General features: G+C 44.9%; 1 protein-coding gene across 1 annotated transcript in view; it reads right to left on the reverse strand.

The window, feature by feature from the left end:
• Nucleotides 1-1,692: 1,692 nt before the first annotated feature.
• The window catches only part of RND2 (Rho family GTPase 2), a 212,708-nt gene continuing 196,664 nt past the window's right edge, over nucleotides 1,693-17,736 (reverse strand). Inside the window, exon 5 of the mRNA XM_078645316.1 lies at nucleotides 1,693-6,199. Coding sequence (XP_078501442.1) covers nucleotides 5,951-6,199 — 249 coding nt within the window. The 3' untranslated portion in view covers nucleotides 1,693-5,950. The remainder of the gene's footprint in view (nucleotides 6,200-17,736) is intronic.

Raw genomic sequence — 17,736 nt, forward strand, 5'->3', positions numbered from 1 at the left:
GCTACCACTGAAGGGTACTGGCATCTTAGAATCCAGCATGGGGCAAGCAGCAGGGGCAGCTGCGCACAGCTAAAGTGAGGGAGCGGGGGAAATATATATGTCGACTCAGGCTGACTCCCTGATCTTCTCTCAGCAGTCAATGCGACAGAAGTTCCCCACCCAATCCTGGCTCTGCTCTCAATAGCATGAGAGCAACACCAGGATTGGTCTGAGCAGCCTAGTTTGCCGCTCAGACAATGCCTGGGAGTCTGCGCGGTTTCTCCAACCCGGGTGTGTAACACAGCCGGGTTGGAGAAACCTAAGTGAGCATGCCAGTTTGTCTGGAATAAGACGGCGGCCACACAGAAATGTGCACTTTACAGCGGCACTCCTCCCCCTGCCATGGTCCGGCCCCGCCCCCCCCTACACTGACATCAGGTTAGTAAGTCAGCAGAAAATAAAATGATATTGTTTTATCATTTTATTTTTTGCTTACTGACTGACAAGTGGAGTGACGCTCTTTTGCCATTACAGAGGAGCCGTCCCTGGCGAGCATGGAACACGTGCTTTCGCAACTTTACAATGGGTGCGCACCAGGATTCGAGGGAAACACCGCATCCATCCATGCTGCATTATTGATGCTTACACATGAATGCATTGCACCAGGGCTTGTTGGGAACATTTGAATCCAAGATCAAAGGCAGAATGGCAAATCGAGCACTCTGATGGAGAAGGCAAGCAACCACAGAGCTGACTCTTCACAAACAGAATCAATTTCGACTACCGGACCACATGACTCACTTTAAGAGCCGAAAGTGAAAAGGGGGAGCTTTTCCCCAAAATAAAAAGATAACAATTGATCAACTTAATCGATAAAAATAATATGTAATATAAAAAGTTATCAAAAATGTCACAAAGTTTACATAAAGCATCTACGCTGCAACGCTGTGATGCACCTTTTACGTACCTATGGGCAGCAAAATGAAGAAGAAAAAAACTTCACATTTGCCAATAAAATGAGTCCATTTATTGCACCAGAGAATCAAGTCTTTTCTGTTGTGCAGCCAAACACAGCGGGGTATATTTATATCAAGGCCACTGGTGCAGTGAGGAGGACTTGAGCCTGTGAATTTCCAGCTACTCTTTCTCATTGTTTTTAACAACGAGAAAAAGAGCCGACGGCCCTACCTTTTCCCCGCGCCACGCTCTGGTGTCGTTTACCTTTACTGACTAACGCCAAGGCTCATGAAGTCTTAACCAACTGGAAATTACTGGGCAGAGAACTCCTCACTCCATTACGGTTTCCATCATTACCGCGTACATACGTTTCAGACACTGTAATAAGAAAGTGGGAGCTGTTTTCACGTCTCATTTGCGAAGAGTGATACCAAGGCTGCTGCAAGGGCTAGAGATGACTCGGAGGGCTGGAGCTGTGCCGAGCATCCGAAAGAGGTGCTGGGAGATGCGGGGGCGGGGGCAAAGGGGAGGTTGTTGATGGACGTGCACAGAATTCACAGAACAGGCTTGCTGCATTATGATTTTGAGCGATTGATTTATGTACAGAACGGTGCTCAGATGGAAAGACGCAGAGCAGCACATTTAGCAGTGACATTGTTTTCTGTTACAACAAAACACAGATGCAGAACATATAGAAAATAATAACATTGGGAGAGGGTGGTTCAGAAGAAACATTAATGAAGCAAGCATCAGACATTTTTCATTAACATTATTTTATTTGGTTCCTGTAAACTCAGTCCAACAGGATTAGTGTATAGGAAACAGTTGTCATTTCTCCCTTTAAGTGTAAATGTGACATAAGTCAAAGTTAAGATTGCAGTCAAAGGCATTAGAGATAGCATTAGAAGCAATGAACGGTTGCAGGTTTTCTTCCGAGTTGACCAAGCCCTGCTGGATGGATATGAAGAAAGCGATCAGACGATCCTGTGCATTCTGTCATAGATTTACTATGTATACACATTTGGGTTTTTCTCTTTTCCAAGGCAGGAACCATGCAACACTGTTTGCAGCTTGAAAAAGTCTATAGTGTGGTGATGGGAATGCTGGAAACATAGGCTGACAGAGAAGGGGACTCTTACAATAAGCATAGTGGGCTGTGCAGAAGGAAGTTTCTGTTCTTCACAGCTATCGGACTGCTCAAGGTTTAAAATGAAATTACAGAGCCAATTGATGTCATACAGCACCTGTTTATTAGAACGTTTCGGCACATTGAAGATGAAATGACCAGCCTTACTCAGGGCTCCAGTAGCAAGTTTCATGCTACGCAACGATGAGAAGATCATTTGCATCCCGGATGAGCCCCATCAAAAATGATTACGTGATAGTGATGTTTAAAGAAGAACACCTTTAAATGAACACCATACTATTCCAGCTCTGCGCTGTACAGCTGAGAAAGGATGTTGGTGTTGCGAACAGTTTCAAAACGTAAATGAGCAAAAGGTTATTAATTTGTCATTTTGTGGTAAAAACAAAACCTTTAAAGCAATTTGTGCATTCCAAAATGGGCAACAGCTCACTTGCCACTCTTTAGATTTCCAAACGTTGCTTGAGAAACATGTAACTTATTTTGCAATAAAAAGACGCAACAAAAAGAGAACAGCCTTGGTAAAGTGCCAGATTAAAGTAAAACAGGAAGATGCTTAACTTCTCACAAATTATAATCAATTACTTTTTCATCCAGGTCTGATGTGGGGCCTTGTAGATAGGTGGTTAGCATGTGATGCTTTTTACACGTAATTTATTATTTAACTCCCATTATGTAAGCATTTTTGCCTGAGGGTACCAAAGCACTGAACAGAGTATGCAGAATGGCAACACTAGTGAAGGCAACAGTTAAAAATAACCAAGAGATTTTAAGATTCCAGATTTTGAGTGCTGAATGCATGCCTAAAATTGTACCCATTTTCTTCAAGGCAGACCAATGTGCAGAAACTTAACTCAATTAGACCCAGCATGTAAACTTTTAGGGCTTACTTTTAAAGGGTTTGCAGAGAAGCAGTCTCTTATCTTTTGCTTGTTTTGCCAAGGTATTTTGAGTTTCTATTTTCTTCAGAAAGACTTTTCATGCTGTTCTACTCCCACATTTGCAAATGAGTAAAAGTAAGGGTGTCGGTATCCATCTTCCCCTCACCCTTAGTACACACAGAGCATAAAAAAGAGGCACTTGAAGAGTGACCCCGAGAGGAGGAGCGTTATAAAGGCAAGCATTACATTTTGCTTCACTTTTAGTGCAAGTAAAATAATGTTAACAGCGAATGAAAAAAAGGAAAATATGAAGACATTTCAGAGATGGGTAGAGCTGTCCTAGGTGGTTTTAGTGTTACTGAGTAAGGCTGTATGCTTGCAAGAAATAAAAGTCAAACCAGAGGAAATTGATGCTGAACTAGACGTTTGGTATTAATGACACTATTGATGTTCTTGTTTTAATCTTGTGCAGTGTCAAAACACCATTAAACGCGAGTATCTATGCCCCACTACCATCAATTTTCACCAACCCTTTATCAATAGATGTCACTTAAGATACAAGCATTAGTTATGGATATGTAAATATTCAGAGTGACACTCTCGTTCTACCTTTTCCAGTTCCAAGCAACATTTCAAGATTATACAATGAGTCGAAACATTGAAGTTACAAGTTTGGTGCAAGAGGGGCAGAGATTATGCAGATAGTTTCTTTTTTACTGCACACAATAGTGATGATTTTGCATAATTTCTTTTTTACCTGCAATCACATTGATATGGTTTATTTTATTCTCCAAATACGGAGAGAGTGCTGAGAAGCTTTAAAGCACTGCATTACTGAGCTCTAACCTAAGGTACAGACTTACCCAAAATCACAGTGTTTGTTGGGAGCCTAGCTCGGCCAGAGGTGTTGTTCCGCCCTTCTCAAAGGTCAATGTGCTACATAAAGTTATTAACGACACGTAGAGTGATTTAGAAAGGGATGTACATGCTAAGTTCAGCAATACAGGTCTGCGAATAAAAGCGGTGTTTGGGCTATAGTGTGCGCTATCAAATAGCAGAAGAGGCTGAGATTACTCCTAATGCATTTTGCACTGAGACAATGACCTCTACCAAAAGATGGCTACTTGTTCCTGATTTATATAATGCTGTGCTAAAGAGGCACTGGAATGAAACGGTGCATTTCAATTCAAGCATTGGTGCTAATCTGAGGACACTGAGTCTTCCCTACATGCCAGTCTTTCAAGCAACACTTGTCTGCTAAAACAATTGTTGACACCTACAGAGTCTAGTGTAATCAGTGGATTGGATATTGCATTAGCAACTTCCCCTGTTTCCACACGTATCCTTTATCGCCTCGCCCTGCTTGTTCAGTACCAAATATCAAAGCATCCCTGCTCAAGGCACTATTCCTAAAACATCCATTCCTTCGTCCAATGACACTCCATAACTAGGGTATTTTGCTTTCAATCACACTCACAGTGTTCTCTGAATTGGTGTTTTGGTTTTAAACAAGTATGCATTTGTCGCTTTTTAGCCTGCCAGTGTTCATATATGTGCCAGGAGGAAGACCACGAGTAACGCTCCAGGTCTGTTAATTTAATCCACGCACTAGGGGAAGACCCAGAGGTGAACAGTGATTTTCTGCTGTCGGTGGTGGGTTCTTTAGAAGCCCCTAATTCCACATAAATCTGCTGTCGACTTTATAAAATGTAACATCGTCAGGAGGCCTCAAAACATGTCCCCTACTGTGATTACAATAGTTTTCACTAGCAGCTGGGCGAGTGCATGAAACACTCTATCAGCCTTGGGGGTAAGGTGTTCCTTGCAAGAATTTTAGTACCGGGGCATGTCCTCACAGACCCACGCTCGTGGGTTCCACATTGTGCTATATGAGACCCAAATAGGTCTCACCAACATGACAGTAGGGCTGTTTTGCTATTACAATGGTACTTTAAGACTACACAATATGGCGTGGGGCTCCGACAGCACAGTAGGGTTCTGTAATCAATTGTATTCTTTAGACTATTCTGGAAAGTGTAACTTTGTCACATTTACCAACGTTTCTACAGTAGGATCTTTCACAAAACGTTGTGCTCCACTGAACATAATAAGAAATAGGAAATGGTCGGGTAGTGCAGCAGCTTTTAGGGGAGCTAAAACTCCAAATAGGAGTCCTTTTTTCCACCAACACAGGCATACAAGATAAACAGCACCCAGTCTAAAGCTTAGTTTACATTTCTGTTGTTGAAAACACCATTTTCTCTGTGCAATAAAATTTCTATGTCGGAATTCTAGTCTAATGTTACATTTTTTAATGTTGTGCATTGCAAATAGTTACCTTTTCCGAATGTGTTAAGTGTCTGGCTGTCAGCAAGCCCCTCCCGAAGGTGATTATTGGTGGGCGAGCCGTCAAGGAGGACTGCATTAGGGTAGAGTAATTTTTTTTAACTATTAGGTCACAATAGGGGCATGTGTTGCTGTCAAATTGGTCAGTCCCTAACATGACCCAATATTCAGACTCTGCGGGGGAGGAGGGTTGGATCACCAATTCTTGTCGCGGCTTTGTACTGATCGACCTGAACACCCTGGCAAGGTCGTGGATGTATGGCTGGATGAACAAGTAGGTTAAAAGAGGCAAAGAAGCATCAGAGAACGTATATTTTAACAGAAAACACACACTCTTATTCTTGGAATCACCTATGCGCAGGCTTTCCAACACCAAAAAGCAATCTTCTGCTGAGCGACTCTTCTCCAAGAATTCCGCATCGCAAAAACCAGCCCCCGAACTCTCCGCAGGAAGGGGGTGGCATGCACCCCTACTTGCAGGCGGGGCGTTTTAAGGGTTTCCCCATCCCCGGCTTGAAAACAAAGCTTCGGGTACAACACACGGGCTCCAGCAACTATCAGCGTTGCCACCGCGTCATGGGGCCGGCTACTGTACAAAATGAACAATACAACACACATCGTTTCACAGTCGTTGGCCGCAGTTTCACATGATGGCGCAGCTCTTCGCCCGATCTTTTCTCATCTCTGTGTCATTCAACAAGTCCGTCCTTCCGGGCATCTGAGACACACGCTTAAGTCCTCTCTTTGAGTTGCTGCGCTTTAGATTTTTATGTATCCGGTTCACGGAGGCCAGCGTTGTCACGTGGAACACGTCGCGCACGCTGTTCTCTGACACCTTGGACGAACACTCGACGTAAGCCACCGCTCCCATCTGTCGAGCCAATGTGCTGCCCTGTGATGGTGGGAGAGAAAAGAGACATTGTCAGTCATTTATTTTCAAAATTAAATTCGACAATAAACTAGCGCATACGAGCCGGGTGCAAGTTTGGTGCAGTTATGCTACTATTTTAATGCTTAATGTGTTTTAAAATATTTTGGGAATGGAATGAATATAACTTCTCTAGAGTAAGGCTGTGCCCATGCCTCAAAGAGTGGGCTGCCACCTACCCCTGGGAGAAATACGGTAATTTGTTGTTTTAACAGTTTGCAAAGGCCAGGAGGTGGTATTAAATTGGACTGCAAACAAAATCGTATGAATGGATTTGTAACATGACTTTTCTGTCTTTGTTTAATTATTACTTATGGACAAGGCCACTGGAATTATGCGATGTGCGCATAATTATAGATTTGCCTCATTTGTCACATAATCCATATTCTGCCACGTTATCTACAGTTTTAGCAACAAAACAATTGTTTCCAGCTCAAACGGTTCAAAAGTAAAAAATATGACGACACGTATTGCGCAAAGTGGAAGCCTCTTTGCAAAGTTGGACTGGTCACCTTTCTATTGCTTATTGCTATAGTTGGATGTTAACGCTGGTGCTAATGAGGAACCCATAGAGTGGTACCAGGTTTAACAAGCATTGGTAAATGCATACATTTTTGAGTATGGGATAATAAATAGGTTAAGTGGTGTGGGAGCAGTGTATGAGTGCAAGGAGAACTCTAGACAAATCACTTAGTCTCCCCGTGCCTAACAAAAATGAATGTGGCCGTCTGTAATGCAACTGGTGCTCATGTAAAGCGCTCTGATACCTTCGGGTTGAGTTTGCACAATATAAAACAAAAAGTTGATAAGTGCCTGAGTGCAAGGTGAAGCTGTCTCAATGCATGGTGATAGATGTGTGTTCAGTGCAGAATGAGAATTGTGCAAGTGTACAGGGTCAGAGATGTTACCCTGCACAAGGTAAGAGGTGTGCGAGTATAGGGTGAGCAGTATGTCAATAGTATAAATGCAGGATGAGTGGTTTGAGTTCAGGGTGAGCGGTGTGGGTGGAGGGTGAGAGGAATGTGAGTGCCGGCTGAAAGGTATGCCAATTGTGAGTGAGTGCAGAATCAGGACTGTGTGAGTGGTGGATGAGCAGTATCTGACTGCCAGGACAATGTCAGGGTAACAGTGCAGAGTAAATGGTGGGTGAGTGTGCAGGGTGAGTGGTTTCTGAGAGTAGGTGAAAGGTATGTAAGTGTTGTGCAAAGTTACAAAATGAGGCAAAGCCGTGCGGTTTCCTAATATGCCAGAGACAGCTCTCTGGGCACAGCTCACCAGGTTCTTGATGAAGCACAGCTTGTCTGTTCTATCACATGTGGCATCTGAGCAGGGACCGTCCGGCAGATCACAAACTAGTTGATGTTTTTACTGCACACATCCAGGATGCTGCAAAAACTGACGGCACATGCGCACACAAGATGCACGTCCCATGGCACAGTTACCAAAGGACAACGCATGTACACACAGGTAGCACGGCTCGCAGCACCTGTAGCAAAAGACTACACATGCGCACACAAGAAGAACGGTTCCTGGCACAGGTACCCGAGGAATGTAGCTGCTGCGTCCGGTACTATGCATGCATGCATGGAAGACACTTCTTGCTGCAATGCAGCAAGTTTCCAAAGGCTTCGAACCTCTATGCACTCAAGCACAACCAATAATCACTCCTAGAGCAGTGTCGTCTCCTGATTTCTTATTATTGTGACTGCTGCCTGACTCCAAGATGGCAGCAGTCTCACACTGGCCAAGATGGGGAGGTGTCGAGATGGTTGATGGTGGTCATTAAAATGGTGCATGGGAGGAGGGAAAATTGGGAGCAATAGGAGGGACAGAGAGAGAGAGCCATACACTCAGAAGATAGTAAAAAAACAAGCACAGAACAAGTGTTGTGCTGGCAAAAGCTTTAAAAATAACATAAAATAGTATGCTACGGCCAATGGAAACAGAGGAAAAGTAAGTGCAAGCACAGGAACCAATGAAAAGCAAGGGGGCGGGATGTTAGCCCCTTTTAAGATTTATTTTGAATACAATAGATTCACAAGCACAGCGCAAGAGCTGTGCAGGCAAAACCTAAAAATGACATAATAATAAAGTAATACTATCACAAAGTGTGCTGCCTTATTCCACATAATTTCCCTTTTATTGCTTCATAATTTAGTCAACCCTACTGCATAATTTGGCCTAAATAAAGCTAACCAATGGAAAGCAATGGGTGGTTTCCAAGTCCTTGTATGTCTGGGTAAGCCCCCAATAAGTCTCTCAACAGATATTGTATGCACAGTCTGGTGTCTGAGAACTAAAAAGGGCAGGGGTGGGGGAGATAAGAGAATCCAAAGAGTGCAGAAGAGCTGTAAAGTGGGAAAGGAAAAGACCTGTAGGAAGCATGGCTCCCAAGTGGCCCTGTGCTATGTGTAACAGAGCCTGTAAGCAACAAATTGCAAGTTGTGTTGCACTTCTTTTAATAATGGCAGTATAAGCTCAGAAACCACAGCATACAACATCCTGTTATATAAAACGACTGAAAGTGTCACACATGCCAAAGGTCCACTTTGCAGGGAGGAGGTTTTTACGGTAATGGAGAAGAGTGCGAGACAAAGAAAATAAAAATGAAAAGAACAGATGTGTAGAAATGTGCAGGAACTGGAGGGACAGTAATGCATGTCAAATTGTCCGGGAGCTGATGTATTGCAATGAGAAAGGATGCAATGGAAAGGGTGGGGGATGATTTGCTGGTCTCACAGTCGAATGTGTAAAAGGGAATGCAGTAGGAGCAGGCAAGTGTGGCAGCATGGGGCGAGGCAGTCACGAAATGATAAACATTTAGTGAGAGAAAAGAAAACCACTAACTGTGAAAGTGCAATCACTAGTGTGAGGAGGCTATAGACGTGGATAAAGTAGATGGGCTCCATACACAGAACAGCCCGGGGTGGTCCAAGAAAGGAGCCCTAGTGGGGGAGGCGGGATGGGGGTAGTGCAGTGAAGAAGGTGCTGGAGAGCGAGAAAGGTGCGGGACAGGGCGGAGTGAAGAAGGTGCAGGGGAGGGAGAAGAACCTGAAGTGGGATGGGAATATTTCATGGTAAGAAGGGTGGACGAGACAGCAGGAGTGGGAGATTAAACACCCACGGGGGAGGAGAGCACAGGAGTGGACGGAGTGAGGAAGGTGCAGGAGAGGGAGGAGAGCATTGGCATGGGAGTGAAGAGGACGTAGGAGACAGTGGGAGGTGAGATCCCCACAGTGGAGGAAGGTGCATGAGAAGAGACCCTGAGTTGGGACGGAAATATTCCACAGTGAGAAGGGCGCAGGAGTGGGAGGTGAATCCTCCACATGGGAGGAGCAGGAGGTCAGGCTAATCTTGGGGAGGAGTTAGCGCCTCAGTGGCAGACAGTGCAGGTCGGTACTACAGGTAGGGCAGGCAGCACCATGAAGGTTTTGAGGGCAGTATACAGGATGTCAGGTGCAGGGGTGGAGCCGGGCAGATGAACCGCAACTGGCTGAGAGGCTCTGAACTTGAATCGTCAGCTCTAGCCAGGGCAGGGGTGCCAGCCAGGACTGTGCCACCTCGACTGAGGTCGGGGCGAAGCGCGTCACCCTGAGCTGAGCCGCGGGCAGAAACACACGATTTTGCCTGCTAAGCAGAGTATAAACATCTGTTTACAAGTACCTTTGCGCTGCACGGAGGGCCCTAGGAGGGCCCTCTCTGTCTGAGTAAAATTGTCTGGACTCGTCCTGCGCATTAAATTGGTGCATGGGAGGAGGGAAAAGGGAGGAGCAACATGAGGGACGGAGAGAGCCATGCACTGGCAGGAAGTAAAAAACAAGCACAGGGCAAATGTTGTGCAGGCAAAAGTTTTTTTTTAAAGTCCCACAAAGCGGATGAAAACAGTACTTGGGCCTCGGGACATTCTTAAGAGAAACACACAAGAAGAACAACAGGAAATAGTATGCTACAGTCATTAAAAACAGAGGACAAGTAAGTGTAAAGTACAGGAACCATTGAAAAGCAAGGGTGCTGGATCTAAGGCCCTTTTAAGATTTATATTAAATACAATAGATTTGATAAGCACAGTGGAAGCGCTGTGAAGGCGGAACTTAAAAATGTGAAAAACATGTTTTTATGTTGTTGTAAATTGGGGGGTGGAGAGGGTGTGTTCAATGGTAGTTTAACAGTGGAAAACAGCAACCTGCGGTAGGGAGACATCTAACATACACTAAATGTGTGCAACCATGGGGAGATTAGGTAAAGTGAGGAGGACAGGAATTTTGTAAAATGCAGAGCCATAATCAGCAAGCAACGGCGAGAGGGTGCAAGAAGGAAGGGGCACAATTGCAAACTGTAAGAAGGCGGGGAGGCGGTCTTACAGTAACAAGTCAAGTGGCCACAACTGATGCAGGATTGCAACAAAAGGTCTCTTAACTAACTGAAACTGAGCACCGAACATCAAAATACCATTTTGCCTTGGGAGCCAAAAGTCCTTGGGGCATATTATCAAGGGGGTTTATCTCCGCTTTTTTGGCTTTAAAAGCCAAGAAAGCGGAGATAAAATTATCTCCCTATTACCAAGCTGTCGCTAACACCAGTTAGCGACAGCTAATAGGAGATAGCGACCATCTTGGGCCCCGCTTTGCATGTCAGTGATATTTATCACTAATGACATGCAAAGTGGGCGTGCCAAGATGTTAGCGACTGGAAACAGTCGCTAACATCGCTATCTCCTATTACCAACTTTTGGAGATAGTCGAGCTAAGCGCGAATATCTCCAAAAGCTAACACCTGCCCAGGAGCAGTTCTTAGCCATGTTATCCAATGGGAGGTGGATAACATGGCTAAGAGCATTTGCTCGATAATGCATGAATATCGCTGACTTTTCAGCGATATTCATGCATTGCGGCCGTTTTTTATCGCATTTGCGATAAACCTTGCTAATAGCAAGGTTTATCTGCGATAAAAATCGCCGATGTGCGGCGATAATTTTTGTCTCTAAATAAGTTAGAGACAAAAATTATCTCTATTGGTTGGTAATATGCCCCCTTGTGCTGCCTAAACTAGAAGTAGAACTGAGAAAGCGACAGACAACGAGACAGAGAAATAAGAGGAACCGAACAGAGCGGACAAACCAAAAAATTTGGAAGAGAAAAAAAACTGTGCGAGCAGCTACAAGGCTACAAGTGCTAGCATGCATGCAGCATGTAGTTCTGTGTCTGTGGCCCAGTCACAAGTACCTTCCTCCGCTCCCAAACATCCAATGCCAACATACATTTGTCGCATGATAATGTTCCTCATCAAAGAACTAGCTGTGCCAGGCAAGGGCCGTGGATGATACATGACAGTAAATGACATTCAAAATCATTCTCATGTCAGCTTCTACCGTGTGTTGGAAACATTGACTGACAGTTAGATTTGCGCAAAAAGCTATAATTTGCAAACGTGTGCCATTGTTTTTGTTCTTTCCTGGGCTTCTGTTCCCATTTTGACCCTGTGTGTTTACCTTGAGGCACTTGCTCAATAAAAAAATGTTTGAAGGGCGTCCGCTTTATTACCACAGAACATTGTAAACGTTTTTGTGTAAAATATTGCATGAGTGGCCAGAGGTCGGAAACTGAAGTAATTCACCTGTTTATTATGGAAACTGGAGAGGGTAGGAAGAATGGGATCTGTGCTACAGAAGATGGCCACAGTGGTAAGAAGAAGAGGGTTTATAGCTCCTTTGCAGAATATCTCTTACGGGAAAAGTCCAAGATATTTCTGGGCTTCAGAAAAATTATGTTGCCACTGGAGCACTCCCTGTTTTTTAAACAGGCTATTTGGCGCGTTGCTTGTAATCTGGCACTCCCTATGGATGCACCTGCCCTACACTTGCACAAACACTCGGACCTATCCCTTCCCACTGACAGCCACATGCACAGTATGCACAGATTAATGAATACATTGTTTGGGAGAGGGGGGGCGGGACTTCTTTAGTAAGATACCAGGACGTCAGCATGGCCACACGATGAGTGACAACAAAATATCAGGTCATCTGCTTCTCTTTTCAAGATGAGAGGTGCGGTGTGTGTTCAGGTGCTCTAGATTATTACACAGTGATGGGAGTGCAACTTCTTGACAGATAAGTGTTTTAAAGCAACGATGTGAGAAGAGCACCCGGGAGGAAAGGAGATGGCATGCAGATGCACTCATTTGTAGAGCGAGATAACAAATGAAAAAAAAAACACTTAATTCCCCCATGCTTGTAAAAATAAACGTTTCCTTGCGTAATGTAACTCACGTTCTTGTAAAACGCTCCAAGCTCTTCCCGCTATATAAAACAAACTATGATGGAGGTTGGCAACTAGCGAGAGACAAGACATGTAGAAGTGTCTGCGTTTAAAATACATTATGGAATTAAGCAAATTTACATTTCCTTTGAATTTAGTTAATTTTGCTGGTTTTTATTTTGGCAAGTTTACATTGCACTTTTCTCAGACTATGATCCTCAAAATACTAGAAATCAAATTAATAATGGAACCGTGCATCATCGCACACACCATTTCACCAGCCCTAAAATTTACTTATTTCTGGTCCTTCATGGCTGTTTCTCGCATTTACTTGAGCGCATCCCTGCAGGTCTCTGAGGCCAAACCACTGCTGACAAAACACTCCATTCAGAGAGAAAATGTGCTATATCAGCTGGAAAAACAAGCACAGCCCAATATGAATTTTCTTGTTTTAATGCGTAGGCAAAACCTATTGGCTTTGCCAATGTAAAAACAAACGTACTAAAAAACGAAACCAGAGGACAGTCTGGAAAGCCAGACGCTCTGGAAAATTACAGTAACTTTCTTTCTGTCCTGTTAAAAATGACACTAAATTGTTACATGCGCTGCAAGCCTTTTTTCCCTGTTCATTTCGCCTAGACCCAAATGAAGGTAGTGAAGAAAGACGGAAATTCTGTGCTGTGCTTACACAGATTACGAAACAATACGATCACGATGTTATATTATGCTACCAGAATTTGTGTAGTGATTTGTGTGGACTTGTAGGGTTTACGATGTCTAGGCATCTTTCCTGCTCGGCTCTGAATACTGAATGTAAGAGATTTGAATGAAGTTTTATGTTTACATCTGTTTCATTACTGCAGTTTCAAATCAAGTCAAGAGCATACAGAGTTAGAGAACATCTCTCTAAATGCGTTATAAAGATACAACTTTTAAGGATCTAGAGATAAATCTAAAAACAAAACATAAAAAAACAACCCCCCTCCCACCCAACCATGCCCACCTACATCCCCCCCAACCTGTCCCAGTACCATCAGCTGAGTAAACTATAATGTCAGGGAAGTGGAATGTTCCTTTTTGAGTGATCTACGAACTAGGATGTATCGGGTTCAGTCAAGCGAAGTAGCCGCAGGTATTGGGGACAAGTCAACTCTCTAAAGTCCTTGGTCAACAAGGCTATGAAGGGTTGCAAGATTGTTCGGAAAGTGTCATCTCGTGATGTCAGTGATAGGGTGAGCTTCTCCACCCCCAGTATGTCCCACAAGCATCTAAGCCATGCCATATGGGTCGGAGCAGGGAGAGAACCCCATATTGCCAAGACGGTCTGGTGCGCAGGTCCCAGGGCTATACTGATCTGGCAGCCTCTACGGGAAGTGTGCGGGAAAGTGATTGGGTTAGATAATCCAAGTATGGTGTACGAGGGGAATCTAGGGAGCTGGGTAGAGAAGTGGGTATCAATGTTGTCTAAGATTGTAGACCAAAATGCTGCTAATACTGGGCACTCCCAAAGAACGTGCCTTTAGCCCCGCACTGTCGCCAGCAGGCATCACTGCGGGTCGGGTTACCCTTGTTTAATCGCACCATGGTTAGGTACCAATAGGTGGTGATTTGACCACCGCTTCGGTGCTTGCCATGTTGGGAGTGGTATGCTGTGCCCTGTAATAGATGTTGTGCCATTCCTTGAGGGTGAGCGAGCGACCGAGCTCAGACTCCCAGCGTTTTTGCAAGGGGGGTATGTCACCGGTCTGAGGAGGCTGCAGTAGAATGTATAGCTCTGAGACGAGGCGCTTATCTGAATTTTTCCCCAAGAGCCATCTCTTGTATGGCGTCAACGGCCTCTCTGCCCTGTGCGAGTTTACTGATGTGTCACCCAATGCCTAATCTGGAGATATCTGAACCGCTCCGCCTCGGGGATGGAATAGTCTGCTCTCCGGGCGGCAAAGGACCCCGGCCCCTCATGATTAAAGAAACGGCCTATCGCCCTACAGGGTGACTCCCACCATATCTGAAAGGAGACCCCAATGCCCGGCGTGAATGCTGGGTTATCTGCAATTGGGCTCCGGGGAGGGCAAGTAGGTCAATCTTCCCTTGTGGATACACACGTCCCAGGCTCGAAGCAAGGAACCTGAGATGGAAGAGAAGTATAAGGTTGGGGCTGAGTGTGTTCAGGGCAGAAACTGGACTTTCGCCAATGACATACCGGCCAGAGCCCTGTCCACGAACAGCCACCTCTTCCCGGATTCGGATCTGGCCCATTCCACAAGATAACAGAGCTGGCCGCCTGATAGTATCTGATTAGTCAGGGGACCCCAGTCCTCCTTCCACAGGGGGATCCAGCTCCGCTCTTTGCTCATTCTTGGTCTTCTACCCGCCAAAACAAAGTGATTCAGTGTCTCCTGAAGGGCAGCTATCGTACCAGCTGGGGGAGACAGCGGTAATGCCTGAAAGAAGAAGAGGACCCTGGGTAGGATAGTCATTTTAGTTGCTGGTACGCGGCCCAGGAGGGAGAGGGGATAGTGTCGTCATCTATTGAGCTCTGATCGGACACGGGTCAGTAGTGCCCCATAGTTTAAAGTATTTGTTTGTTCCTTTGTCCTACAGAGCTGGATGCCCAGATAGCGGACTGAGTCGTCCGCCCAGCAAATAGGATACATATGCTTTAGCTCATCAAGCTCTAGAGGGGGAACTGTGAGTCCAAGACCACAGGACTTGTGTAGATTCATGCGAAGCCCAGCTATTGCCACAAACTTCTCCAGCTCAGCCAGGAAGGGAGGCAGGCTCCTGACCGGGTCGTCCAGCATCACCATGACATTGTCTGCATACAGACTGAAGCAATGTTCTTCTCCCCCTAAAGGTGTCCCTCTGATGAGGCTGTATTTGCAAACCCGCTGTGCCAAGGGCTTCATGTAAAGGAGGGGATACCGGGCAGCCCTGTCTTGTACCCCTGCAAAAGGAAAAGTACCCCGAGTCCCCCCATTGACTCTCACGGACGCTCAAGGGGTCCGGTATCCGCTGAAGACCCAGGATCGAAATCTCTCTCCAAAACCGAAGTGTTTCATTGTTGCTCTAAGAAAAAAGGCCTTTCGGCATCGACCGAAAATAGCATACTGGACCCTTGCCGTCAGTGGGCCTTATCTATAAGGTGTAGTAGCCTCTTAGTATTATCGGCACAGGGACGAATCCCGATTGATCAGGGTGAATAAGCCCCTGCATCAAGGGGTTCAGGCGCGCCGCCAGGATGCCTGTAAAGAGTTTTGAGTCTGGGTTGAGGAGTGATGTGTGGCGATAGTTAGCACAGAGTTTTGGATCTTTGACTGGCCTGGGGATAACTGTGATATTTGCCTCTAACATGGAAGCCGGGAGAGAACCTGAGTCTGCTATTGAGTTAAGTGAGCATCGGGGCACATTCCACACAAAAACCTTGCAAAATCAGGTGAAGAAGCCATCCGGTCCCGGGGACTTCAAAGGTTTCTGCCTCGAGATGGCCGAGATAACCTCGTCCAGCCGGATAGGTTCGTGAAAAGAGGATGCCTGAGAATCGTTCAGTTTGGTAACGGGGCATCACAAAGGTATTCTGCTATGTCCTCGGGAGGGGCAGATTGCCTCGAGTACAGCGCTGCATAGAACTCCCTGAACTGGTCTGCTATAGAGGAGTCATCCGTCAGGTCTAGCCCACTCTCCGTCTGCAGAGAGTGAACGGTATTAGCCTGACGTTGGGCTCGTAGTCGCTCGGCCAAAAGTCTGCCGCTTTTATTGCCATTGAGATAATACAGGTGCTTAAGACGTACTAAGCCAAATTCTGCCCTGTCTTGATCCCGTCAGGCTAATTGTTTCCGGGCTGCCTCCAACTGGTGCCACACCCTGGGGGCCCCAGTTCGGTGATGAATTCCCACAAGCTCCCTGACCATCTCCTGGACCACGGCTCTTTTGAGGTACCTCTGTTTGTTGTCGGCAGCCGAGAGGGATATAAGCTCCCCCTGACCACTGCCTTTAATGGATCCCGGACCATCAGGAGGGGTACCTCCACAGTGTTGTTTGCTTTTAAGTAATCAGTGATAACTTTCCTAATCTTAGCCTTCACATCTGGTTTCCGCAATAGAGTCTCTCTTAAGCGCCATTGACGCCAGACCAGTTGTTGTAAGGGGGAGTGAATTGACTGAAGTTTTCAAAGTAAAATGCATCGATATGTTGAGCCAGGTAAAAAAGAAATAAACAAAAACACCCTGAACAAAAGCACACTCGATACAAAACTTTGAGATTCTGGAAAGTGATGACGGTTGCAGCTATGCGTAGGATTACAAATATATATATTTTCTCTGAGGAAGTGAATTTGCATGCCGGATTGCCCAAACTACATCCAAAATTCACTGCCTGGAAAAAAGTGTACATTTCCTATTCTTAATGCCATAGTGGTGTATACAATGCAGTGAGTTTTTATTCATGAAATATAGATTTCCTCAACATTAAAGTCATAATTAGCATTCAACAAGAAGCTAACATTTTTTGTGAGCATATCACCTTGACTTTTGTCAAAATATGAGACTATTGACTGTAGCCAGTTTAATGAGAGATAAATGGCAAGCACCTCACTCAACACCCGAAAGAAACGTTTCACACACCAATCACAAATGTTTTGAGTACAGGCCTTAAACCAACCTGGAATGATAAAGGATGGTATTGCTTTGACAGTGATCACCAAGTTTTCAACAAAGTCCTATTTTGAAAAATACCAGACGCAATACAGTAAGTCACGAACACTTACTCACAAAGGAGAGAAGTTGCGACAGGGTTACAAAATCTGTTTCAGTTTACAAAATAGCTTGTTTAAGTGACAGCGCAAACGGGATTAATAACTCAGGAACTGCAGTTTTTAACGTGCAAAACAAACTGGAAGTTACAGCAGAATATGGCAACAGTGCTCACAATTAAAAAAGAAGTTTGACAGAGGGGATTGGACACAGTGTACTTGGATAATGGGAAACGTATAAGAAGAACACATGGAGAAGAAGAGGAAATGGTATGCTACAACCAATAGAAATGGACGAAAAGTAAGTGGCAAGCACGGGAATGAATGGAAAGCAAAGGCAGAACGTTAGCCCCTTTTCAGATTTATATTAAGTACAATAGATTTCAGCAGGCTAAACTGAAAAATGATCAAATAATGAAGTAATATTATTAAAAAAACGTATTGCATTAGGATGCATAACTTGCCATTTCATGCACCTTAATTTACTCATCCCTGATGCT

This window comes from Lissotriton helveticus, chromosome 5_1, assembly GCF_964261635.1.
Source record: "Lissotriton helveticus chromosome 5_1, aLisHel1.1, whole genome shotgun sequence".
Lineage (NCBI taxonomy): Eukaryota > Metazoa > Chordata > Amphibia > Caudata > Salamandridae > Lissotriton > Lissotriton helveticus.